Here is a 26149-nt window from a genome sequence, read left to right as displayed (position 1 = left end):
ACAATAATCCCAGGTATACAAACACCCAACACACACACACACACACACACACACACACACACACTCACAAACACTCCTCCATGCGTAGCAGTTCTAGGACTCTAGATAGAGCTCTCTGTTAATTTCAGAGCCTTCTCTAAGTATTCTTCCTGCTGAGATGAGGCCTGCACAGGGGAGTGAGTGCAGGACAAGGGGATTTTTGACCTTTGACCCTGGGAGGTCTCCCTGGGTTTAAGGCAGAGTGAGCTAGGCAGGAGAACAGAGGAAGGAGTATGCGGTCTGCATGTGTGTCCTGCATAACACAGAGGAGGCTTGTCGGGGGAGGCAGGGACCATGAAACCTGGCCACCACGGTACCTACGTTCTGCCATGCCTGTTTATGAGCACCCCTGTGTCCAAATCCTGTTCGAGCTGCTTCTACTGGGATTCACTTTGAGCCACCACACTGCCTTGCTGGGTACACACAACCACCTTGCATAGGATGATGATGGGTGGGGGGCTTTCAGAGCCCTTGTACGGTTCTGGGGATGTGGTTCTGGAGAAGGAACCTTTTCTGACAGGTCCCAGTCGCTGAATTCCACCTATAGCACAGCTCAAGGGGAAAGCCTGTAAAAGGAACAAAAGGAAAGCCAGAGAGAAGGCCTGGCAGCCAGAGAGGAGAGGGGATGGCAGGGAGAGAGTTAAATGGATGACAGACATTTGGCCAAGGTGGCTAGCAACCAGGCCTGAGACCCTGAGTACCTCCCACAGATGCAGGACAGAGTTTGTGTGGTCTCCAGAAGTGAGCTGTGGATACCGCTAGGGAGGCTCAGACAAAAGCTAGGGGGTCCCAGGGTGGACTTGTGCACCACAGGAAGGGCAGTCGGTCCAGCACACGGGTAGGAAATCTCCCCAAAACGACCTTGATGCAGCCCAGGCTGCACAATCCCCTGCAGAGAGGTCCTCTGCTGCTGCAAGACATGGCGGCCACAGGACCCGGGAGGCTGTGCTTCCGTGACCCGCAAGCCAACCCTCGTGGCGCCCGCCCGGAGCTAGTCTCCTGGACCCTGCTTCCTCCTCCCGCTCTCCTGGCTCTTGGAGTGGGAAAGAGAACCGCTTTGGTCCTGGGAGACCCAGGCCGGAGCCCTTCCCTAGCCTGCCGCCTCCATTTCCAGGGAAGCACAGGGCCTTGCTGGCGGAATCGGCAAACTGAATCCGCGTGATGGCAGCAGTGCACCGAGAATGCCAACCGCCAAGGGTGCAGGGTGCTCTCCCTCCGCCCTTCGCAAAGCAAAAAAATTAAAAAAAAAAAAAAGAGTTTTCCTGCCAAGTTCCAAGATGGAGGCCAAGTAAGTATGAAGGGACTGGACTGACATGAGACTCTAGGGCTGCTGCTAGTAACCCCAGGGTGTTCAGCGGGTGGGGTGCGGTGTGCAGATGGAGGATACCGACCTTAACAGGTTCCTGCATGCCCTGCACTGCCCTGAGACACTTGGCTTTGGGCACGTGTGCCATCCCATGATAGCCCCGCCTGAGGGTATCATGTAGTACCTGGAGAGGGAGCTGGTGGTGGAGGGTGTCACGGAGGGGGCCAAGTGGGGAGTGTGTGCATGTGGGCACAGAAGCACTTGAGAGCCCGCACCAGACCCTAAGGGAATCCTACACAAACCACATGCCAATCTGGACTAAAGGGGAGGAGTCTTAGAAACATACTCATGGATTTGGGGAGCAGGGGCTGAGCATCACTCCCTAGCTGCCAAACCAGGGTATTCTCACAGCTGCATCCCTGCCCTCGCCCCGCCCTCACGCCAAACACACACACACACACACACACACACAGCAGCTTTCAGAGATCCAGCAGCTGTCTACATGACTCCACCCACCAGGGTGACCAGTACAGCTGCCAGGATGGCCTTGGGTCTGCTGACCCAAGCTTCAAGGTCAAGGGACCAGCCAAGAGGGGCCTCCCATGCTGACCCCGGTCCTGCTAGGGCAGTGGGTTGGTGGTGTCCCAGAACCCAGAGCACACGCGGAGGTGTGAAAACAAGAGAGGTGACCACCCGACTCAATGGGACCCTAGGCCCAGCACGGGCTTCCCACCTGGCAGAAGGCCGCTCCTGGATGGACACAAGGGTAAAGGACAGGCAGCTGTGTTCACTGGTCAGGGCTCCAGGGTCGGCGGCCTGAGCCCCGTGGCCCATGGTCCCATGGTCTAATATTGAGATGGGAGAGGAGAAGGGCTTCCTTCCAAAACCTTGGCCTTGGTAGTGATGTGCGTTCAGGTGGATGCTGCCCTACATCATCCGAAGCAGGGACCACGAGGGTCCGGGGACATCCACAACCTCGCCTCAACAGGCAGGCCGACCAGGTCCCTGAGGAGGAGACAAGGACACATCAAAAGAAGGAACATTGCGCCCACCTGCCCTCTTGTCACCAAACCCTGGGTCCCGGCCCCCACCATAACCGTCTCCTAGGCAGCACCAGGCAACCATTCTGACCTACCTCCAGCTCTGTCACAATCCCTCTCCTCTGCACAGTCCTCTGCCTCCCAAACCTAACCTCCCACCTCCCCACCCTACCCTACACCAACTACCAGGCCCCACACAGGAAACTTCTCTTTTTCCCTTCTCTAACTTCCCCGAGACCCTGTCAGGCACGGAACTCTCTGTATCCTCTATGGACACCCACCTACCTGTGGCAGGGCCTAGGCACACACAAGACTCAGCTCTCTCAAGAGATTCAACTGGCCCGAGGACAGCAACATAGAATTAAGGGACAAGAAGTCATTCTCACTCTTAACACCAACACCAGGATGCCTGCAGCACACACCCACCCTGTCTGTCCTTATGGATATCCCACAACATTGCAGGTGTCCTACACAAAATTCCCTCCAGGGGCCCAGACCCATGCAACAGAAAAAAGTGTCCACAGACAGAGTGGGTCTGCCCACCAGCCTGCATGAAAAAAACACCAACAATCACGAAAACACCCAACAGCCCACATGCAGATTCTCATTTGCTCTCCCACCCTCTCTCATCCTGTCCCGCCCCCCTCTCTCTCCCTGTCGCCCCCCCTCATTTATCTATCCTCCTCTACCTCCACCTATACCTCTATCTCTGTCTTTCTCTATCCTTCGCTCCTATGTACAGTCCCATCCCTGGTATCCACGGTAGCTAGGCCATGTTCCGTTGGGAAATGCTTTCCTCTCCCCAACAGGAAGCCTTCCTTCCATGAGCACTGAAAGTCTCCAGAGGCCCTCCTCCACACTGCTGACATCTTCCATCATGGAGCCTCGAAGAAAATCACTCTCCCTGCCACCTGGAGACAAGCCTGTCTATGGCTCTTCCAAATCTCCTTCTCTACAAAGCCTCATGGAGACATTTGCTTAGGATAAAAAGGGAGCTTCCTGGTGCCTTGGTGAGGGTGGAGGCCCTGACTTCCTAGACCTGCTTGGCAGGCCACTCCAATGGAGGGCCCCACCACCTTTCCAATGGTTCCTACACAATGCTCTCATCCACCATACCCCGGCAAGTCCTGAGCCCCAAACCACACACACGATGCACCACTCCAAACCTTGTGCTCACCTGAGCTGGAGCTGAAGGATAGAGCCCTAGAAGGCTTCCCCTGCATGCAAACCTGTCCTTCCTCTACATCCCAGAGCTGACCACCATAACTGTTACATACTGTGCCTCTCAGCCATTGCTTATGGCTTCTCACAGGACTAGGCCACAATAATCCCAGGTATACAAACACCCAACACACACACACACACACACACACACACACACACACTCACAAACACTCCTCCATGCGTAGCAGTTCTAGGACTCTAGATAGAGCTCTCTGTTAATTTCAGAGCCTTCTCTAAGTATTCTTCCTGCTGAGATGAGGCCTGCACAGGGGAGTGAGTGCAGGACAAGGGGATTTTTGACCTTTGACCCTGGGAGGTCTCCCTGGGTTTAAGGCAGAGTGAGCTAGGCAGGAGAACAGAGGAAGGAGTATGCGGTCTGCATGTGTGTCCTGCATAACACAGAGGAGGCTTGTCGGGGGAGGCAGGGACCATGAAACCTGGCCACCACGGTACCTACGTTCTGCCATGCCTGTTTATGAGCACCCCTGTGTCCAAATCCTGTTCGAGCTGCTTCTACTGGGATTCACTTTGAGCCACCACACTGCCTTGCTGGGTACACACAACCACCTTGCATAGGATGATGATGGGTGGGGGGCTTTCAGAGCCCTTGTACGGTTCTGGGGATGTGGTTCTGGAGAAGGAACCTTTTCTGACAGGTCCCAGTCGCTGAATTCCACCTATAGCACAGCTCAAGGGGAAAGCCTGTAAAAGGAACAAAAGGAAAGCCAGAGAGAAGGCCTGGCAGCCAGAGAGGAGAGGGGATGGCAGGGAGAGAGTTAAATGGATGACAGACATTTGGCCAAGGTGGCTAGCAACCAGGCCTGAGACCCTGAGTACCTCCCACAGATGCAGGACAGAGTTTGTGTGGTCTCCAGAAGTGAGCTGTGGATACCGCTAGGGAGGCTCAGACAAAAGCTAGGGGGTCCCAGGGTGGACTTGTGCACCACAGGAAGGGCAGTCGGTCCAGCACACGGGTAGGAAATCTCCCCAAAACGACCTTGATGCAGCCCAGGCTGCACAATCCCCTGCAGAGAGGTCCTCTGCTGCTGCAAGACATGGCGGCCACAGGACCCGGGAGGCTGTGCTTCCGTGACCCGCAAGGCAACCCTCGTGGCGCCCGCCCGGAGCTAGTCTCCTGGACCCTGCTTCCTCCTCCCGCTCTCCTGGCTCTTGGAGTGGGAAAGAGAACCGCTTTGGTCCTGGGGGACCCAGGCCGGAGCCCTTCCCTAGCCTGCCGCCTCCATTTCCAGGGAAGCACAGGGCCTTGCTTGCGGAATCGGCAAACTGAATCCGCGTGATGGCAGCAGTGCACCGAGAATGCCAACGGCCAAGGGTGCTGGGTGCTCTCCCTCCGCCCTTCGCAAAGCAAAAAAATAAAAAAAAAAAAAGAGTTCTCTTGCCAAGTTCCAACATGGAGGCCAACACTGTAGGAAGGGACTGGACTGACATGAGGCTCTAGGGCTGCTGCTAGGGATCCCAGGGTGTTCAGCGGGTGGGGTGCGGTGGGCACATGAAGGATACCGACCGTAACACTTCCTCCATGCCCTGCACTGCCCTGAACACTTGGCTTTGGGCACATGCCAGCCCATGATGGCCCCGCCTGAGGGGATCATGTAGTACCTGGAGAGGGGGCCAGAGGTGGAGGGTGTCAGGGAGGGGGCCAAGTGGGGAGTGTGTGCATGTGGGCGCGGAAGCACTTGAGAGCCCGCACCAGACCCTAAGGGAATCCTACACAAACCACATGCCAATCTGGACTATAGGGAAGGAGCCTCAGAAACATACTCATGGATTTGGGGAGCAGAGGCTGAGCATCACTCCCTAGCTGCCAAACCAGGGTATTCTCACAGCTGCATCCCTGCCCTCTCCCCGCCATCACCCCAAACACACACACACACACACACACTCACACACACACACACAAACACACACATAAACACATCACCTTTCAGAGATCCAGCAGCTGTCTACATGACTCCACCCACCAGGGTGACCAGTACAGCTGCCAGGATGGCCTTGGGTCTGCTGACCCAAGCTTCAAGGTCAAGGGACCAGCCAAGAGGGGCCTCCCATGCTGACCCCGGTCCTGCTAGGGCAGTGGGTTGGTGGTGTCCCAGAAGTGAGAGCACAGGCAGAGGTGTGAAAACAAGGGAGGAGACCACCCGACTCAATGGGACCCTAGGCCCAGCACGGGCTTCCCACCTGGCAGAAGGCCGCTCCTGGATGGACACAAGGGTAAAGGACAGGCAACTGTGTTCACTGGTCAGGGCTCCAGGGTCGGCGGCCTGAGCCCCGTGGCCCATGGTCCCATGGTCTAATATTGAGATGGGAGAGGAGAAGGGCTTCCTTCCAAAACCTTGGCCTTGGTAGTGATGTGCGTTCAGGTGGATGCTGCCCTACATCATCCGAAGCAGGGACCACGAGGGTCCGGGGACATCCACAACCTCGCCTCAACAGGCAGGCCGACCAGGTCCCTGAGGAGGAGACAAGGACACATCAAAAGAAGGAACATTGCGCCCACCTGCCCTCTTGTCACCAAACCCTGGGTCCCGGCCCCCACCATAACCGTCTCCTAGGCAGCACCAGGCAACCATTCTGACCTACCTCCAGCTCTGTCACAATCCCTCTCCTCTGCACAGTCCTCTGCCTCCCAAACCTAACCTCCCACCTCCCCACCCTACCCTACACCAACTACCAGGCCCCACACAGGAAACTTCTCTTTTTCCCTTCTCTAACTTCCCCGAGACCCTGTCAGGCACGGAACTCTCTGTATCCTCTATGGACACCCACCTACCTGTGGCAGGGCCTAGGCACACACAAGACTCAGCTCTCTCAAGAGATTCAACTGGCCCGAGGACAGCAACATAGAATTAAGGGACAAGAAGTCATTCTCACTCTTAACACCAACACCAGGATGCCTGCAGCACACACCCACCCTGTCTGTCCTTATGGATATCCCACAACATTGCAGGTGTCCTACACAAAATTCCCTCCAGGGGCCCAGACCCATGCAACAGAAAAAAGTGTCCACAGACAGAGTGGGTCTGCCCACCAGCCTGCATGAAAAAAACACCAACAATCACGAAAACACCCAACAGCCCACATGCAGATTCTCATTTGCTCTCCCACCCTCTCTCATCCTGTCCCGCCCCCCTCTCTCTCCCTGTCGCCCCCCCTCATTTATCTATCCTCCTCTACCTCCACCTATACCTCTATCTCTGTCTTTCTCTATCCTTCGCTCCTATGTACAGTCCCATCCCTGGTATCCACGGTAGCTAGGCCATGTTCCGTTGGGAAATGCTTTCCTCTCCCCAACAGGAAGCCTTCCTTCCATGAGCACTGAAAGTCTCCAGAGGCCCTCCTCCACACTGCTGACATCTTCCATCATGGAGCCTCGAAGAAAATCACTCTCCCTGCCACCTGGAGACAAGCCTGTCTATGGCTCTTCCAAATCTCCTTCTCTACAAAGCCTCATGGAGACATTTGCTTAGGATAAAAAGGGAGCTTCCTGGTGCCTTGGTGAGGGTGGAGGCCCTGACTTCCTAGACCTGCTTGGCAGGCCACTCCAATGGAGGGCCCCACCACCTTTCCAATGGTTCCTACACAATGCTCTCATCCACCATACCCCGGCAAGTCCTGAGCCCCAAACCACACACACGATGCACCACTCCAAACCTTGTGCTCACCTGAGCTGGAGCTGAAGGATAGAGCCCTAGAAGGCTTCCCCTGCATGCAAACCTGTCCTTCCTCTACATCCCAGAGCTGACCACCATAACTGTTACATACTGTGCCTCTCAGCCATTGCTTATGGCTTCTCACAGGACTAGGCCACAATAATCCCAGGTATACAAACACCCAACACACACACACACACACACACACACACACACACACACTCACAAACACTCCTCCATGCGTAGCAGTTCTAGGACTCTAGATAGAGCTCTCTGTTAATTTCAGAGCCTTCTCTAAGTATTCTTCCTGCTGAGATGAGGCCTGCACAGGGGAGTGAGTGCAGGACAAGGGGATTTTTGACCTTTGACCCTGGGAGGTCTCCCTGGGTTTAAGGCAGAGTGAGCTAGGCAGGAGAACAGAGGAAGGAGTATGCGGTCTGCATGTGTGTCCTGCATAACACAGAGGAGGCTTGTCGGGGGAGGCAGGGACCATGAAACCTGGCCACCACGGTACCTACGTTCTGCCATGCCTGTTTATGAGCACCCCTGTGTCCAAATCCTGTTCGAGCTGCTTCTACTGGGATTCACTTTGAGCCACCACACTGCCTTGCTGGGTACACACAACCACCTTGCATAGGATGATGATGGGTGGGGGGCTTTCAGAGCCCTTGTACGGTTCTGGGGATGTGGTTCTGGAGAAGGAACCTTTTCTGACAGGTCCCAGTCGCTGAATTCCACCTATAGCACAGCTCAAGGGGAAAGCCTGTAAAAGGAACAAAAGGAAAGCCAGAGAGAAGGCCTGGCAGCCAGAGAGGAGAGGGGATGGCAGGGAGAGAGTTAAATGGATGACAGACATTTGGCCAAGGTGGCTAGCAACCAGGCCTGAGACCCTGAGTACCTCCCACAGATGCAGGACAGAGTTTGTGTGGTCTCCAGAAGTGAGCTGTGGATACCGCTAGGGAGGCTCAGACAAAAGCTAGGGGGTCCCAGGGTGGACTTGTGCACCACAGGAAGGGCAGTCGGTCCAGCACACGGGTAGGAAATCTCCCCAAAACGACCTTGATGCAGCCCAGGCTGCACAATCCCCTGCAGAGAGGTCCTCTGCTGCTGCAAGACATGGCGGCCACAGGACCCGGGAGGCTGTGCTTCCGTGACCCGCAAGGCAACCCTCGTGGCGCCCGCCCGGAGCTAGTCTCCTGGACCCTGCTTCCTCCTCCCGCTCTCCTGGCTCTTGGAGTGGGAAAGAGAACCGCTTTGGTCCTGGGGGACCCAGGCCGGAGCCCTTCCCTAGCCTGCCGCCTCCATTTCCAGGGAAGCACAGGGCCTTGCTTGCGGAATCGGCAAACTGAATCCGCGTGATGGCAGCAGTGCACCGAGAATGCCAACGGCCAAGGGTGCTGGGTGCTCTCCCTCCGCCCTTCGCAAAGCAAAAAAATAAAAAAAAAAAAAGAGTTCTCTTGCCAAGTTCCAACATGGAGGCCAACACTGTAGGAAGGGACTGGACTGACATGAGGCTCTAGGGCTGCTGCTAGGGATCCCAGGGTGTTCAGCGGGTGGGGTGCGGTGGGCACATGAAGGATACCGACCGTAACACTTCCTCCATGCCCTGCACTGCCCTGAACACTTGGCTTTGGGCACATGCCAGCCCATGATGGCCCCGCCTGAGGGGATCATGTAGTACCTGGAGAGGGGGCCAGAGGTGGAGGGTGTCAGGGAGGGGGCCAAGTGGGGAGTGTGTGCATGTGGGCGCGGAAGCACTTGAGAGCCCGCACCAGACCCTAAGGGAATCCTACACAAACCACATGCCAATCTGGACTATAGGGAAGGAGCCTCAGAAACATACTCATGGATTTGGGGAGCAGAGGCTGAGCATCACTCCCTAGCTGCCAAACCAGGGTATTCTCACAGCTGCATCCCTGCCCTCTCCCCGCCATCACCCCAAACACACACACACACACACACACTCACACACACACACACAAACACACACATAAACACATCACCTTTCAGAGATCCAGCAGCTGTCTACATGACTCCACCCACCAGGGTGACCAGTACAGCTGCCAGGATGGCCTTGGGTCTGCTGACCCAAGCTTCAAGGTCAAGGGACCAGCCAAGAGGGGCCTCCCATGCTGACCCCGGTCCTGCTAGGGCAGTGGGTTGGTGGTGTCCCAGAAGTGAGAGCACAGGCAGAGGTGTGAAAACAAGGGAGGAGACCACCCGACTCAATGGGACCCTAGGCCCAGCACGGGCTTCCCACCTGGCAGAAGGCCGCTCCTGGATGGACACAAGGGTAAAGGACAGGCAACTGTGTTCACTGGTCAGGGCTCCAGGGTCGGCGGCCTGAGCCCCGTGGCCCATGGTCCCATGGTCTAATATTGAGATGGGAGAGGAGAAGGGCTTCCTTCCAAAACCTTGGCCTTGGTAGTGATGTGCGTTCAGGTGGATGCTGCCCTACATCATCCGAAGCAGGGACCACGAGGGTCCGGGGACATCCACAACCTCGCCTCAACAGGCAGGCCGACCAGGTCCCTGAGGAGGAGACAAGGACACATCAAAAGAAGGAACATTGCGCCCACCTGCCCTCTTGTCACCAAACCCTGGGTCCCGGCCCCCACCATAACCGTCTCCTAGGCAGCACCAGGCAACCATTCTGACCTACCTCCAGCTCTGTCACAATCCCTCTCCTCTGCACAGTCCTCTGCCTCCCAAACCTAACCTCCCACCTCCCCACCCTACCCTACACCAACTACCAGGCCCCACACAGGAAACTTCTCTTTTTCCCTTCTCTAACTTCCCCGAGACCCTGTCAGGCACGGAACTCTCTGTATCCTCTATGGACACCCACCTACCTGTGGCAGGGCCTAGGCACACACAAGACTCAGCTCTCTCAAGAGATTCAACTGGCCCGAGGACAGCAACATAGAATTAAGGGACAAGAAGTCATTCTCACTCTTAACACCAACACCAGGATGCCTGCAGCACACACCCACCCTGTCTGTCCTTATGGATATCCCACAACATTGCAGGTGTCCTACACAAAATTCCCTCCAGGGGCCCAGACCCATGCAACAGAAAAAAGTGTCCACAGACAGAGTGGGTCTGCCCACCAGCCTGCATGAAAAAAACACCAACAATCACGAAAACACCCAACAGCCCACATGCAGATTCTCATTTGCTCTCCCACCCTCTCTCATCCTGTCCCGCCCCCCTCTCTCTCCCTGTCGCCCCCCCTCATTTATCTATCCTCCTCTACCTCCACCTATACCTCTATCTCTGTCTTTCTCTATCCTTCGCTCCTATGTACAGTCCCATCCCTGGTATCCACGGTAGCTAGGCCATGTTCCGTTGGGAAATGCTTTCCTCTCCCCAACAGGAAGCCTTCCTTCCATGAGCACTGAAAGTCTCCAGAGGCCCTCCTCCACACTGCTGACATCTTCCATCATGGAGCCTCGAAGAAAATCACTCTCCCTGCCACCTGGAGACAAGCCTGTCTATGGCTCTTCCAAATCTCCTTCTCTACAAAGCCTCATGGAGACATTTGCTTAGGATAAAAAGGGAGCTTCCTGGTGCCTTGGTGAGGGTGGAGGCCCTGACTTCCTAGACCTGCTTGGCAGGCCACTCCAATGGAGGGCCCCACCACCTTTCCAATGGTTCCTACACAATGCTCTCATCCACCATACCCCGGCAAGTCCTGAGCCCCAAACCACACACACGATGCACCACTCCAAACCTTGTGCTCACCTGAGCTGGAGCTGAAGGATAGAGCCCTAGAAGGCTTCCCCTGCATGCAAACCTGTCCTTCCTCTACATCCCAGAGCTGACCACCATAACTGTTACATACTGTGCCTCTCAGCCATTGCTTATGGCTTCTCACAGGACTAGGCCACAATAATCCCAGGTATACAAACACCCAACACACACACACACACACACACACACACACACACACACACACACTCACAAACACTCCTCCATGCGTAGCAGTTCTAGGACTCTAGATAGAGCTCTCTGTTAATTTCAGAGCCTTCTCTAAGTATTCTTCCTGCTGAGATGAGGCCTGCACAGGGGAGTGAGTGCAGGACAAGGGGATTTTTGACCTTTGACCCTGGGAGGTCTCCCTGGGTTTAAGGCAGAGTGAGCTAGGCAGGAGAACAGAGGAAGGAGTATGCGGTCTGCATGTGTGTCCTGCATAACACAGAGGAGGCTTGTCGGGGGAGGCAGGGACCATGAAACCTGGCCACCACGGTACCTACGTTCTGCCATGCCTGTTTATGAGCACCCCTGTGTCCAAATCCTGTTCGAGCTGCTTCTACTGGGATTCACTTTGAGCCACCACACTGCCTTGCTGGGTACACACAACCACCTTGCATAGGATGATGATGGGTGGGGGGCTTTCAGAGCCCTTGTACGGTTCTGGGGATGTGGTTCTGGAGAAGGAACCTTTTCTGACAGGTCCCAGTCGCTGAATTCCACCTATAGCACAGCTCAAGGGGAAAGCCTGTAAAAGGAACAAAAGGAAAGCCAGAGAGAAGGCCTGGCAGCCAGAGAGGAGAGGGGATGGCAGGGAGAGAGTTAAATGGATGACAGACATTTGGCCAAGGTGGCTAGCAACCAGGCCTGAGACCCTGAGTACCTCCCACAGATGCAGGACAGAGTTTGTGTGGTCTCCAGAAGTGAGCTGTGGATACCGCTAGGGAGGCTCAGACAAAAGCTAGGGGGTCCCAGGGTGGACTTGTGCACCACAGGAAGGGCAGTCGGTCCAGCACACGGGTAGGAAATCTCCCCAAAACGACCTTGATGCAGCCCAGGCTGCACAATCCCCTGCAGAGAGGTCCTCTGCTGCTGCAAGACATGGCGGCCACAGGACCCGGGAGGCTGTGCTTCCGTGACCCGCAAGGCAACCCTCGTGGCGCCCGCCCGGAGCTAGTCTCCTGGACCCTGCTTCCTCCTCCCGCTCTCCTGGCTCTTGGAGTGGGAAAGAGAACCGCTTTGGTCCTGGGGGACCCAGGCCGGAGCCCTTCCCTAGCCTGCCGCCTCCATTTCCAGGGAAGCACAGGGCCTTGCTTGCGGAATCGGCAAACTGAATCCGCGTGATGGCAGCAGTGCACCGAGAATGCCAACGGCCAAGGGTGCTGGGTGCTCTCCCTCCGCCCTTCGCAAAGCAAAAAAATAAAAAAAAAAAAAGAGTTCTCTTGCCAAGTTCCAACATGGAGGCCAACACTGTAGGAAGGGACTGGACTGACATGAGGCTCTAGGGCTGCTGCTAGGGATCCCAGGGTGTTCAGCGGGTGGGGTGCGGTGGGCACATGAAGGATACCGACCGTAACACTTCCTCCATGCCCTGCACTGCCCTGAACACTTGGCTTTGGGCACATGCCAGCCCATGATGGCCCCGCCTGAGGGGATCATGTAGTACCTGGAGAGGGGGCCAGAGGTGGAGGGTGTCAGGGAGGGGGCCAAGTGGGGAGTGTGTGCATGTGGGCGCGGAAGCACTTGAGAGCCCGCACCAGACCCTAAGGGAATCCTACACAAACCACATGCCAATCTGGACTATAGGGAAGGAGCCTCAGAAACATACTCATGGATTTGGGGAGCAGAGGCTGAGCATCACTCCCTAGCTGCCAAACCAGGGTATTCTCACAGCTGCATCCCTGCCCTCTCCCCGCCATCACCCCAAACACACACACACACACACACACTCACACACACACACACAAACACACACATAAACACATCACCTTTCAGAGATCCAGCAGCTGTCTACATGACTCCACCCACCAGGGTGACCAGTACAGCTGCCAGGATGGCCTTGGGTCTGCTGACCCAAGCTTCAAGGTCAAGGGACCAGCCAAGAGGGGCCTCCCATGCTGACCCCGGTCCTGCTAGGGCAGTGGGTTGGTGGTGTCCCAGAAGTGAGAGCACAGGCAGAGGTGTGAAAACAAGGGAGGAGACCACCCGACTCAATGGGACCCTAGGCCCAGCACGGGCTTCCCACCTGGCAGAAGGCCGCTCCTGGATGGACACAAGGGTAAAGGACAGGCAACTGTGTTCACTGGTCAGGGCTCCAGGGTCGGCGGCCTGAGCCCCGTGGCCCATGGTCCCATGGTCTAATATTGAGATGGGAGAGGAGAAGGGCTTCCTTCCAAAACCTTGGCCTTGGTAGTGATGTGCGTTCAGGTGGATGCTGCCCTACATCATCCGAAGCAGGGACCACGAGGGTCCGGGGACATCCACAACCTCGCCTCAACAGGCAGGCCGACCAGGTCCCTGAGGAGGAGACAAGGACACATCAAAAGAAGGAACATTGCACCCACCTGCCCTCTTGTCACCAAACCCTGGGCCCTGGGCCCCGGCCCCCACCTTAACCGTCTCCTAGGCAGCACCAGGCAACCATTCTGACCTACCTCCAGCTCTGTCACAATCCCTCTCCTCTGCACAGTCCTCTGCCTCCCAAACCTAACCTCCCACCTCCCCACCCTACCCAACACCAACTACCAGGCCCCACACAGGAAACTTCTCTTTCCCGTCTCTAACTTCCCCAAGACCCTGTCAGGCACAGAACTCTCTGTATCCTCTATGGACACCCACCTACCTGTGGCAGGGCCTAGGCACACACAGGACTCAGCTCTCTCAAGAGATTCAAGTGGACCAAGGACGGGCAACACAGAAGCTGAGGGAAGTAAGCAATTCTCACTCTTAACACCAGGATGACTGCAGCACACACCCACCCTGTCTGTCCTTATGGATATCCCACAACATTCCAGGTGTCCTACACAAAATTCCCTCCAGGGGCCCAGACCCATGCAACAGAAAAAAGTGTCCACAGACAGAGTGGGTCTGCCCACCAGCCTACATGAAAAAAACACCAACAATCACGAAAACACCCAACAGCCCACATGCAGATTATCATTTGCTCTCCCACCCTCTCTCATCCTGTCCCGCCCCCCTCTCTCTCCCTGTCGCCCCCCCTCATTTATCTATCCTCCTCTACCTCCACCTATACCTCTATCTCTGTCTTTCTCTATCCTTCGCTCCTATGTACAGTCCCATCCCTGGTATCCACGGTAGCTAGGCCATGTCCGTTGGGAAATGCTTTGCACTCCCCAACAGGAAGCCTTCCTTCCATGAGCACTGAAAGTCTCCAGAGGCCCGCCTCCACACTGCTGACATCTTCCATCATGGAGCCTCGAAGAAAATCACTCTCCCTGCCACCTGGAGACAAGCCTGTCTATGCTCTTCCAAATCTGCTTCTCTACAAAGCCTCATGGAGACATTTGCTTAGGATAAAAAGGGAGCTTCCTGGTGCCTTAGTGAGGGTGGAGGCCCTGACTTCCTAGACCTGTCTGGCAGGCCACTCCAATGGAGGGTCCCACCACCTTTCCAATGGTTCCTACACAATGCTCTCATCCACCATGCCCCGGCAAGGCCTGAGCCCCCAACCACACACACGATGCACCACTCCAAACCTTGTGCTCACCTGAGCTGGAGCTGAAGGATAGAGCCCTAGAAGGCTTCCCCTGCATGCAAACCTGTCCTTCCTCTACATCCCAGAGCTGACCACCATAACTGTTACATACTGTGCCTCTCAGCCATTGCTTATGGCTTCTCACAGGACTAGGCCACAATAATCCCAGGTATACAAACACCCAACACACACACGCACACACACACACACACACACACACACACACACACACACACACACTCACAAACACTCCTCCATGCGTAGCAGTTCTAGGACTCTAGATAGAGCTTTCTGTTAATTTCAGAGCCTTCTCTAAGTATTCTTCCTGCTGAGATGAGGCCTGCACAGGGGAGTGAGTGCAGGACAAGAGGATTTTTGACCTTTGACCCTGGGAGGTCTCCCTGGGTTTAAGGCAGAGTGAGCTAGGCAGGAGAACAGAGGAAGGAGTATGCGGTCTGCATGTGTGTCCTGTATAACACAGAGGAGGCTTGTCGGGGGAGGCAGGGACCATGAAACCTGGCCACCATGGTACCTATGTTCTGCCATGCCTGTTTATGAGCACCCCTGTGTCCAAATCCTGTTCTAGCTGCTTCTACTGGGATTCACTTTGAGCCACCACACTGCCTTGCTGGGTACACACAACCACCTTGCATAGGATGATGATGGTTGGGGAGCTTTCAGAGCCCTTGTAGGGATCTGGGGATGTGGCTCTGTAGCAGGAACCTTTTCTGACAGGTCCCAGTCGCTGAATTCCACCTATAGCACAGCTCAAGAGGAAAGCCTGTAAAAGGAACAAAAGGAAAGCCAGAGACAAGGCCTGGCAGCCAGAGAGGAGAGGGGATGGCAGGGAGAGAGTTAAATGGATGACAGACATTTGGCCAAGGTGGCTAGCAACCAGGCCTGAGACCCTGAGGACCTCCCAGAGATGCAGGACAGAGTTTGTGTGGTCTCCGGAAGTGAGCTGTGGATACCGCTAGGGAGGCTCAGACAAAAGCTAGGGGGTCCCAGGGTGGACTTGGGCACCACAGTAAGGGCAGGCGGTCCGGCACACGGGTAGGAAATCTCCCCAAAACGACCTTGATGCAGCCCAGGCTGCACAATCCCCTGCGGAGAGGTCCTCTGCTTTGGCCAGACATGGCGGTCACAGGACCCGGGAGGCTGTGCTTCAGTGACCCGCAAGCCAACCCTCGTGGCGCCCGCCCGGAGCTAGTCTCCTGGACCCTGCTCCCTCCTCCAGCTCTCCTGGCTCATGGAGTGGGAGAGAGAACCGCTTTGGTCCTGGGGGACCCAGGCCGGAGCCCTTCCCTAGCGGGCCGCCTCCATTTCCAGGGAATCACAGGGACTTGCTGGCGGAATCGGCAAACTGAATCCGCGTGATGGCAGCAGTGCACCGAGAATGCCAATGGCCAAGGGTGCAAGGTGCTCTCCCTCCGCCCTTCGCAAAGCAAAAAAATTGAAAAAAAAAAAAAAGAATTCTCCTGCCAAGTTCCAACATGGAGGCCAAGTAAGTATGAAGGGACTGAACTGACATGAGACTCTAGGGCTGCTGCTAGTAACCCCAGGGTGTTCAGCGGGTGGGGTGCGGTGTGCAGATGGAGGATACCGACCTTAACAGGTTCCTGCATGCCCTGCACTGCCCTGAGACACTTGGCTTTGGGCACGTGCCATCCCATGATAGCCCCGCCTGAGGGTATCATGTAGTACCTGGAGAGGGAGCTGGTGGTGGAGGGTGTGATGGAGGGGGCCAAGTGGGGAGTGTGTGCATGTGGGCGCAAAAGCACTTGAGAGCCCGCACCAGACCCTAAGGGAATCCTACACAAACCACATGCCAATCTGGACTAAAGGGGAGGAGTCTTAGAAACATACTCATGGATTTGGGGAGCAGGGGCTGAGAGTCACTCCCTAGCTGCCAAACCAGGGTATTCTCGCAGCTGCATCCCTGCCCTCGCCCCGCCCTCACCCCAAACACACACACACACACACACACACACACACACACACACACACACACACACACACAGCAGCTTTCAGAGATCCAGCAGCTGTCTACATGACTCCACCCACCAGGGTGACCAGTACAGCTGCCAGGATGGCCTTGGGTCTGCTGACCCAAGCTTCAAGGTCAAGGGACCAGCCAAGAGGGGCCTCCCATGCTGACCCCGGTCCTGCTAGGGCAGTGGGTTGGTGGTGTCCCAGAACCCAGAGCACACGCGGAGGTGTGAAAACAAGAGAGGTGACCACCCGACTCAATGGGACCCTAGGCCCAGCACGGGCTTCCCACCTGGCAGAAGGCCGCTCCTGGATGGACACAAGGGTAAAGGACAGGCAACTGTGTTCACTGGTCAGGGCTCCAGGGTCGGCGGCCTGAGCCCCGTGGCCCATGGTCCCATGGTCTAATATTGAGATGGGAGAGGAGAAGGGCTTCCTTCCAAAACCTTGGCCTTGGTAGTGATGTGCGTTCAGGTGGATGTTGCCCTACATCATCCGAAGCAGGGACCACTAGGGTCCGGGGACATCCACAACCTCGCCTCAACAGGCAGGCCGACCAGGTCCCTGAGGAGGAGACAAGGACACATCAAAAGAAGGAACATTGCGCCCACCTGCCCTCTTGTCACCAAACCCTGGGTCCCGGCCCCGACCTTAACCGTCTCCTAGGCAGCACCAGGCAACCATTCTGACCTACCTCCAGCTCTGTCACAATCCCTCTCCTCTGCACAGTCCTCTGCCTCCCAAACCTAACCTCCCACCTCCCCACCCTACCCTACACCAACTACCAGGCCCCACACAGGAAACTTCTCTTTTTCCGTTCTCTAACTTCCCCGAGACCCTGTCAGGCACAGAACTCTCTGTATCCTCTATGGACACCCACCTACCTGTGGCAGGGCCTAGGCACACACAAGACTCAGCTCTCTCAAGAGATTCAACTGGCCCGAGGACAGCAACATAGAATTAAGGGACAAGAAGTCATTCTCACTCTTTTTTTTTTTTTTTTTTTTTTTTCGTTTTTTGAGACAGGGTTTCTCTGTGTAGTTTTGCGCCTTTCCTGGAACGCACTTGGTAGTCCAGGCTGGCCTCGAACTCACAGAGATCCGCCTGGCTCTGCCTCCCGAGTGCTGGGATTAAAGGCATGCGCCACCACCGCCCGACCCTCATTCTCACTCTTAACACCAACACCAGGATGCCTGCAGCACACATCCACCCTGTCTGTCCTTATGGATATCCCACAACATTCCAGGTGTCCTACACAAAATTCCCTCCAGGGGCCCAGACCCATGGAATAGAAAAAAGTGTCCACAGACAGAGCGGGTCTGCCCACCAGCCTGTCTGAAAAACACCAACAATCACGAAAACACCCAACACCCCACATGCAGATTCTCATTTGCTCTCCCACCCTCTCTCATCCTGTCCCGGCCCCTCTCTCTCCCTGTCGTCCCCCCTCATTTATCTATCCTCCTCTACTTCCACCTCTACCTCTATCTCTGTCTTTCTCTATCCTTCGCTCCTATGTACAGTCCCATCCCTGGTATCCACGGTAGCTAGGCCACGTTCAGTTGGAAAGTGCTTTGAACTTCCCAACAGGAAGCCTTCCTTCCATGAGCACTGAAAGTCTCCAGATGCCCTCCTTCATACTGCTGAGATCTTCCATGAAGGAGTCTAGAAGAAAATCACTCTCCCTACCACATGGAAACAAGCCTGTTTATGCTTTTCCAAATCTCCTTTGCTACAAAGTCTCCTGAAGACATTTGCTTAGGCTAAAAAGGGAGCTTCTTGGTGCTGGCTGTTCGGGTGGAGGCCCTGACTTCCTAGACCTGCTTGGCAGGCCACTCCAAAGGAGGCTCCTACCACCTTTCCAATGGTTCCTACACAATTTTCTCATCCACCATGCCCCAGCAAGCCCTGTGCCCCAAACCCCACACATGAGGCACCAAACCTTGTGCTCATCTGAGCTGGAGCTGAAAAATGGAGCCCTATAATGCTTCCCCTGCATGCAAACCTGTCCTTCCCTTACATCCCATAGCTGACCACCATAACTGTTACATACTGTGCCTTTCCGCCATTGCTTCTCACAGGACTAGGCCACAATAATCCCAGGTATACACAAACACCCAACACACACACACACACACACACACACACACACACACACACACACACACACACAAGCACTTCTCCATGTGTAGCAGTTGTAGGACACTAGATAGAGTGTTCTGTTAATTTCAGAGCCTTCTCTAAGTATTCTTCCTGCTGAGGTGATGCCTGGACAGGGGAGTGCAGGACAAGGGGCTTTTGGATCTTTGACCCTGGGAGTTCCTCCTGGGTTTAATGCAAAGGGAGCTAGGCAGGTGAACACAGGAAGGAATATTCGGCCTTCATGGGTGTCCTTCTTGAAACAGAGGAGGCTTGTCAGGGGAGGCAGGGGCCGTGAAACCTGGCCACCATTGTACCTAAATTCTGCCTGGCCTGTTTGTGAGCACCCTTGAGTCCAAACTCTGCTCTAGCTGTTTCTACTGGGATTCACTTTGAGCCACCACACTGCCTTACTGGGTTCGCACAACCAGCTTGCATAGGATGATGATGATGTGAGGGTGGCGTTCAGACTTTTTTTAGTTGTCTGGGCATGTGGCTGTGGAGCAGGAAATTTTACGGACAGCTCCGAATTCTTGAATTCCTCCTGTAGCACAGTTCAAGGGGGAAAGCCTTGTAAAAGAAACAAAAGGCAAGCCAGAGAGAAGGCCCGGCAGACAGAGATTAGAGAGGATGGCAGGGAGTGAGCCAAATGGATGACAGACATGTGGCCACACTGACCATATGTCCCTAAGCTTTTGTGTACCACTCTAGATACCTGGTAGTATGTGTATGGTTTCCAGAAGTGAAATGTGGGTGCTGTTGGGAAGCCTCCACCATATTTAGTGGGTCATTATGTGGCCTTTTGCACATTGTGAAGTAGGGCATGAGAAATTCCACACATCAACCCAGATGCAGCCTAGAATGGCATGATTCTCCATGGGACAGTGACAGCAATTCTTCTGAGAGAATATTTAATTTAAATACATGAGATTTATACAGCATTCATGCATATTACATATTTTTTATTTTTAATGTGTATACAATATATATATATATATCTTATGATTGTTAATTATTCGATCCTGACCCTTATAGTTTCAAATGACATTGAAAGCCCACTCTTTATCTTTCCAATAAGGATATAAACACGGAGTAATTTCCTTGACTTAAAAATATACTTAAAATTGATGTCGACATATAAAAAGTTGTAACAGTCATAGAAGAAGAATTGTAAGATCACAGAGGTGTCTCAGGTAAAAACATTTTCTTGTGTGCACCTGAAAACCTGTGTCTAGATCCTCTGCAAATTATAGCGCCCCTGTTGTTCTACCTTTGTTTAGGTAGATAGAAATTAAAGAAGCGAGCAGAATAAAGCCAAAAATTTTAGGTCCACCACTTTGGAGTGTGCGCTGAAAATGCAAAAATAAGAGAGACCCTGTTTCAGACAAGGTTAACAATGAAAACCTACTGGATATAATTGTTCTAACCACTGTGTATACGTGCCTCCTGCACCACATACACACTTTGTATACACACACACACACACACACACACACACACACACACACACACTATCACACACACACATAGAAAATTAAAAGATAAAGTAAAATTCAAAAATAGTTCTGCCGTGCTGAATGTGTTATAAGAGACCTCTTATCTTAGCCTTGGGTGATGAAAGCAGGAGTATGTTGGAGACAAGACACTTAGTTTGAGAAATAATAGAGGAAGAGAACCTAAAGCTTCTCAGGTATCAAGTCACCTTGGAGTATACACAAACTTGAGAAAGAGCGATGGCTATGTACAGGAAGCTCCTAGTTCCATGCCTGGTTCACTGATAAACCTTGATAAACCTTGTAGGGATGCAGAAACTAAGCAGAGAGGTAACTTCTTTTGTGTTTTGTGTATTAGGTCATTCCTTTATCATTCTAGACTCTAGAGGAGGAAGCTTAAGTATTCCTACATTTGAGTAAAAACACAGCAAAAAAAAAAAAAAAAAAAAAAAGCCCGTGGCTATATGTGAACATAATATTCATCGTGGTAAATAAGTAGGAACTATGATATCAATCTCTTCAGAAACTTTAAGTTTTAAATAATGCTGCATTGGAGGTTTATGCTTCAGTATGATTAACAACCAATACAAGGATACAGAGGAACACCCACAAATACCAACAATGCCCTCATTTGTAAATAATTTGCATTTTGACCTGTTTTTTTAAATAGGACTTGCTCTTCTTAGGCATATTATGTATTATTATAGACTTTGGTATCGGAAAGAATTTTTTCTTAAAAATTTTAAAATTTAAGTTTCATTATTCCTTTAATAATCCAGGGAGCAAGTGGTTGTAGGGCAGAGTGCTTTTCCTCACATGAGCAAGGTCCTGGTAAATCAGTGCTGTAAAATATTCATAACCATGATTTCATATCTTCTCCAGTTCACAAAACTCTAGAGTCCAGACCAGTGAAAATATGACTGGCCGGTGGTCCATGTCTTTAATCTGAGCATTTGGGAGACTTGGGTAGAAGGATCTCTTAGTTGGAGGACAGCCTGGTCTACAGAGCAAGTTTCAGGGCAGCCAGGGCTACACAAAGAAACCTTGTCATTTCGGAAAAAAAAAATGGCCCTGAAATTTTGTGAGAACTTGCCAAAGCACACGTAGAAAGGCAGCTGTTTTTGGTGATTTTTCCCCTCTGAAACATCCCCGAAAGTAAACGTTCTTGCACTAAGTTTGGGGAACCCGCACAGCCTTGCACAGGGTGGCCACACTTTGGCAATTACTTAGCTCAAACCACCAGAGCACCCGCGCCTAAATGGCGGTGCACAGGCAGAGAGTAGGGGGCCCTGCTTAGTGCTAAGTCCCTGAGCCCTCTCTGGCCTCCAGCAGCCTCCTCTGGACCAGGGAAGTGATTCCGGGTCCCCCACGAGGCCCTTCCACCAGGCTTTCCGGATGCTGCCCAGTGCACAAACTCAAGTGTCCCTAAACTCATGAACAAGGCCATCCCACGTGGTGTCTCCTCCACCTGCCAGAGGATCCGTCCCAGTGAGCGCCAAGTCCCAAGGCTCCAGGCTCAGGGTCCCACACTCAGGGACGGGAGAGGCCCTGGCTCCAGAGAGATCGCTCAAGCTACCAGGAAGGTGGGGATAATGCAAGAATCTTACGTGGTCCAGGCAGGGCCGTCCTGTGGTCGGATCTCAGGCCTCTGGGGGCTGCAAGCGCCAGCAGCGTGCACTTGGCGCCTTCTTCCCACTCTCCCAACTCTTGGTTGAGGGGGAAGTAGGAAAGGAAGAAGGAAATTCCTGTCCCTCTGAGTGCTGGCCCCGCCCAGCGGATAACTGATCTATCCTAGATCCGCCCCAGAGTCTCAAAGGGGCGGGAGCTGTGGACCTGGGAAAGCCGGGAGGGTTTCTTTGCTACTTCCTGAGAAAATCTTTGGCTCCATTAAGTGAGACAAAGGGTGACTGAGGGAACCATATAACGGGAAATTAGCATTTACGGGAGAAACAAGCTTAAATATGTTTTAATAAGGATTAAAGTGTTGTGCCTCCAGACCCCTTCGGGTGTTTTGCCTGCATATATGTGTGTGTACCACAAGCATTCATTGTGCCCACAGAGGACAGAAGAGGAACTGAGAGGGCACTGGATCCCTTGGAACCGAAGTTATAGACACAGATGGCTGTGAGCTGCCGCAGAAGTGCTGGGAACTGTGCCTGGGTCCTTTGGAAGAGCAGTGGTTGCTTGCTCTTCAGGAGGGGCATGTCCTCAAGTTCTGGCAGGCAACCAGACCAATGGCAACAGTTTATATTGTCTGAGGAAATCTCTTGGACTATCAAACCACAAAACTCAAAGGAGGTTTCACACACCTGGCACCAGAGTTTTTTCTCCTAATGTCTGTGCTTCCAGGGGAGGGCATTATTCCCCAGGATGGGATATTTCCAATTAAACTACATGTACATATTTTGTATCTGCATTTTTAAGAAAGCCTATGAGAACTAGATCTGCCTATGGATTTTTTCAAACACCCAAAGCATTCTTTATCCATTCCCTCTCCTGCTAGCTTTCCCACCCCATACATCACCCTCCCCCCACCCCCACCCCCACCCCCGTCATTGCCCTCCCCACTTATGTTTCCCCCCATTTCCCCTTCCTGTCTTCATGGTACCTGTGCTCTACTACAGAGCCAAGAAACCAAAAGAGATAATCCTTTTTTATATGTGCTCTGTGCTTGTTAAACGTCTTTGCTGTTGTTGGTGTTTCATTTTTCTAGAGACAGAGTTTCTCTGTGTACCCCTGGCTGTCCTGGACCTCGCTCTGTAGATTCAGACTGGCCTCAAACTCAGAGATCTACCTGCATCTGCCTAAGAACTAAATATGGGTGCTACCACCTCCCAGTGTTAATTTTTTAAATTAGCAGACAAATTGTTGCCTTTCGTTATTGATGAAATGACATTTTTATACATGTGTTTCATTTTACTTTTTCATTCCCCCTTCCCCCACTCTACCCTGTACCCCTGATTTCCTCTTTCTATCTGATCGTCCTGTACCTCCACTCAAATAGTCCTTCTCCTATTTGATTGAAAGCAGCCCATTCTACTAAAAATTCCTTCCATGTATGTTCCTGATACCATTTTTCACATGACCTCAAGTGTGAAACAAGACACATGTCCATTTTCTGATGAATGTTTAAACAAAATGCTTAAATGTTTTCATTTTGTTGTTTCTGAAACAAGGACTCACACTGTAGCCTGAGCTGGCTGAACTACATCCCTAGCTCTTTTTAATCAAAAATTTTGAGACAGGGTCTGGCTAAGTTGCCCAAGCCAGCTTTGAACTTCCTACCCTCCTGCTTTTACCTCCAGAGTAGCTGGAGTTACAAGTCTGCACCACCAGGCCAAGCAAGTGAGGAATAGTTTAATTCAAGTATCTTATCCAAATTATTCTGTAAGTTATTCTGTTCATTTTCTAAAACATTGACATCATATTTGTATATCATTAAATATTTGCATCCTATTCTGGGTGACTGTGCTGAGAACTGAACCTCATGCTTAATATATACCCCAGTCCCTACATCTCTACATTAGCCCCTATATCTTTACATTTCCTTATTATTTCACTATGTCATTTAAGGAACTACATATGGCCTAGCATTGGGTTCGGGCAGGATGAATACTCTTTTTGCTCGAGTGGTTTTACTGCCTGATTCAAAGAAGAGTATGGATAACACATCATGTTTCAGAAAGTTACTAGGAGCACCTGTGTCTGTCTATTGTAGTCAGACTTTCATTTTTCACCAGCCAGTTCCCCCCAAAAAAACCACAAAGAAACTTCTTATTAATTATAAATGTGCAACCAATTGTTAAGACTTGATTTTTAGCTAGGCCTTGTAACTTAAATTAACCCATTTCTATTAATCTATGTGCTGCCATATGGTTCATGGCTGGTTACCTCATATCCTGCTCCCCCTGTATCTTGCCAATGACACTCAGACTCAGCCCTTGTCTCTCCCAGCATTCTCTCTGCCCAAAAAAATCCTGTCTAGGTATTGAAGAATCGGCTTTTTATTGACAATGAGAGCAATACATATTTACAGTATAAAGAGATTGTTCCACAGCAGTCTATAGCCAGCTAGAAATTACAATTGAGTACAATGTTCAAGCCAGATGTTACTCTGTCAATGCAAAAACAGCTTTTGTGGAGAGAGAGCTCATTTGGTAGATTGCTTACCAAGTATGCAGGAAGTCCTGGCTGGATTTGATTCCCAGCACCACAAAATTCAAGCATGGTGGTACATGAATATAACCCCAGCACATAAGGGGTAGAGTTAGGAAGATCAGAAATTCAAGATCATCCTTGGCTACATAGTGAATTTGAGAATAGCCTGGGCTACTGATGAATCAGCCTTCCTCCATCTTAGCGTTAAAGATCATCTTATAATAAAGACAAACTATGTTCATTCCTATTTATGATTAAACCTTTGCTTCTCAAGGATTGGGCTATATCTCACCTGTAACCTTATCTACACATGGCTCTCTATGGCCTGCTCTGAGAAAAGACAACCATATCTTTGTTTCAAAACGTTGTTATGACTACCTGTTGTTATAACTAAATTGTTATGCCCACCTTGCCACTATGTCTTTGTTTGAGGAGACTGTTATGATGAACTTGTTATGCTTTTGTTCTGTTCCTGTAACGCCATCTACTTTGTCCACCAAATCCTCCCTTTTGGAAAGCCCCTACCTCTAAGCTACAAAACCTTTTTCTCCCTCATGTCCATTGTTGACCTCTTGACTCCAACTTAGGGGAGGGCAGCCCATGTACACAAATAAAAATAAAAAAGCTTGCTTTAATTAATTTGGCAATGATGACTTGGGTTGGTGGTCTTTCTCCTCTCCTCTTTGGTATTAAGTTTAAGCTCTCTCTCTCTCTCTCTCTCTCTCTCTCTCTCTCTCTCTCTCTCTCTCTCTCTGTGTGTGTGCGCGTGTGTGTGTGTGTGTGTGTGTGTGTGTGTGTGTGTTCAAGTCAGGGTTTCACCATGTAGACCTGACTGTGCTAGTGTGCTAAAACCAGCTCTGTAGACCAGACTGTCCCCAAACACAGAGATTTGCCTGCCTCTGGCTCCCAAGTGCTGGGATTAAAGAAGTGAGCCACCACCACCTGGCAAGAAATTCTATTAGAAAAACCAGCAATGATAGAATCCCATGATACACTTGCAATATATTGTATTAGAGTTTTCAAAATCTTTTGGCTCCATTAACAATATAGGGTTATGAATATGTGCTTGTAGCACACCCAGAACAATTGACATTAGATAGGACATAGAAAAAGAATTCCCTGCTTATTGCATAACTATTATTAATGAATTTCTAATGGCATGTGCCACCTCTGCCCTGTGTGCTGTCGCTTTCTCTGCCCCAGTTGTATTGATGGGAGCATCAAGTATGGGAGATTGAAGCTAGCTATGTAAAATCTAGTATAAGCTCAATAATCATTTAATAATATTCTCAGCCTTTGGGTGGGTAGAAAGTAGTGGTCTGTTGCTTTATTCCAAAAGGAATTCACTTGATAGTACAGGGATATTAGTTCATACAGAGAGGTGTGTAGTCTGAAGTTTTCCTGTGCCCTGCCTGGTCCCACAGCTGCTCAGACCCAAAAAAACTTACAGAGGCTTACATTAATTATGAATTGTATGGTGATGGCCTATGGCTCAAGCTTCTTACTAGGTAGCTCTTATAACTAAAATCAGCCCATTTCTATTAATCAATATGTCACCACGTGTTCCATGACTTTACCTGTGTGCCATTACGTGCTGCTTCTTTGACTGCAAGATAGTGTCT

At 52.1% G+C, this 26149-nt stretch overlaps 2 protein-coding genes across 2 annotated transcripts in view; both read right to left on the bottom strand.

Moving 5' to 3' along the window:
• Positions 1-2179, bottom strand: part of LOC128117458 (rhox homeobox family member 2-like) — an 11866-nt gene extending 9687 nt beyond the window's left edge. The window contains exon 1 of the mRNA XM_052749353.1: positions 2079-2179. Within this exon, the coding sequence (XP_052605313.1) occupies positions 2079-2179 (101 nt within the window). The remainder of the gene's footprint in view (positions 1-2078) is intronic.
• LOC128110079 (interleukin-13 receptor subunit alpha-2-like) overlaps positions 1-22126 on the bottom strand; it is a 128398-nt gene extending 106272 nt beyond the window's left edge. Inside the window, exons 1-7 of the mRNA XM_052737840.1 lie at positions 21977-22126; positions 17030-17301; positions 13876-13953; positions 13279-13550; positions 9541-9812; positions 5809-6080; positions 2079-2350 (exon numbers count right to left, since the gene is read on the bottom strand). The gene's annotated coding sequence lies outside the window, so the exon portion shown is untranslated. The remainder of the gene's footprint in view (positions 1-2078; positions 2351-5808; positions 6081-9540; positions 9813-13278; positions 13551-13875; positions 13954-17029; positions 17302-21976) is intronic.
• Between the last annotated feature and the right edge of the window lie 4023 nt (positions 22127-26149).

The sequence above is a fragment of the Peromyscus californicus genome, unplaced genomic scaffold, assembly GCF_007827085.1.
Source record: "Peromyscus californicus insignis strain IS unplaced genomic scaffold, ASM782708v3 Scaffold_10__1_contigs__length_136768540, whole genome shotgun sequence".
Classification (NCBI taxonomy): Eukaryota; Metazoa; Chordata; class Mammalia; order Rodentia; family Cricetidae; genus Peromyscus; species Peromyscus californicus.
The sequence above is the reverse complement of the archived record's forward strand: the minus strand, read 5'-3'. Positions and strand labels throughout refer to the sequence as shown.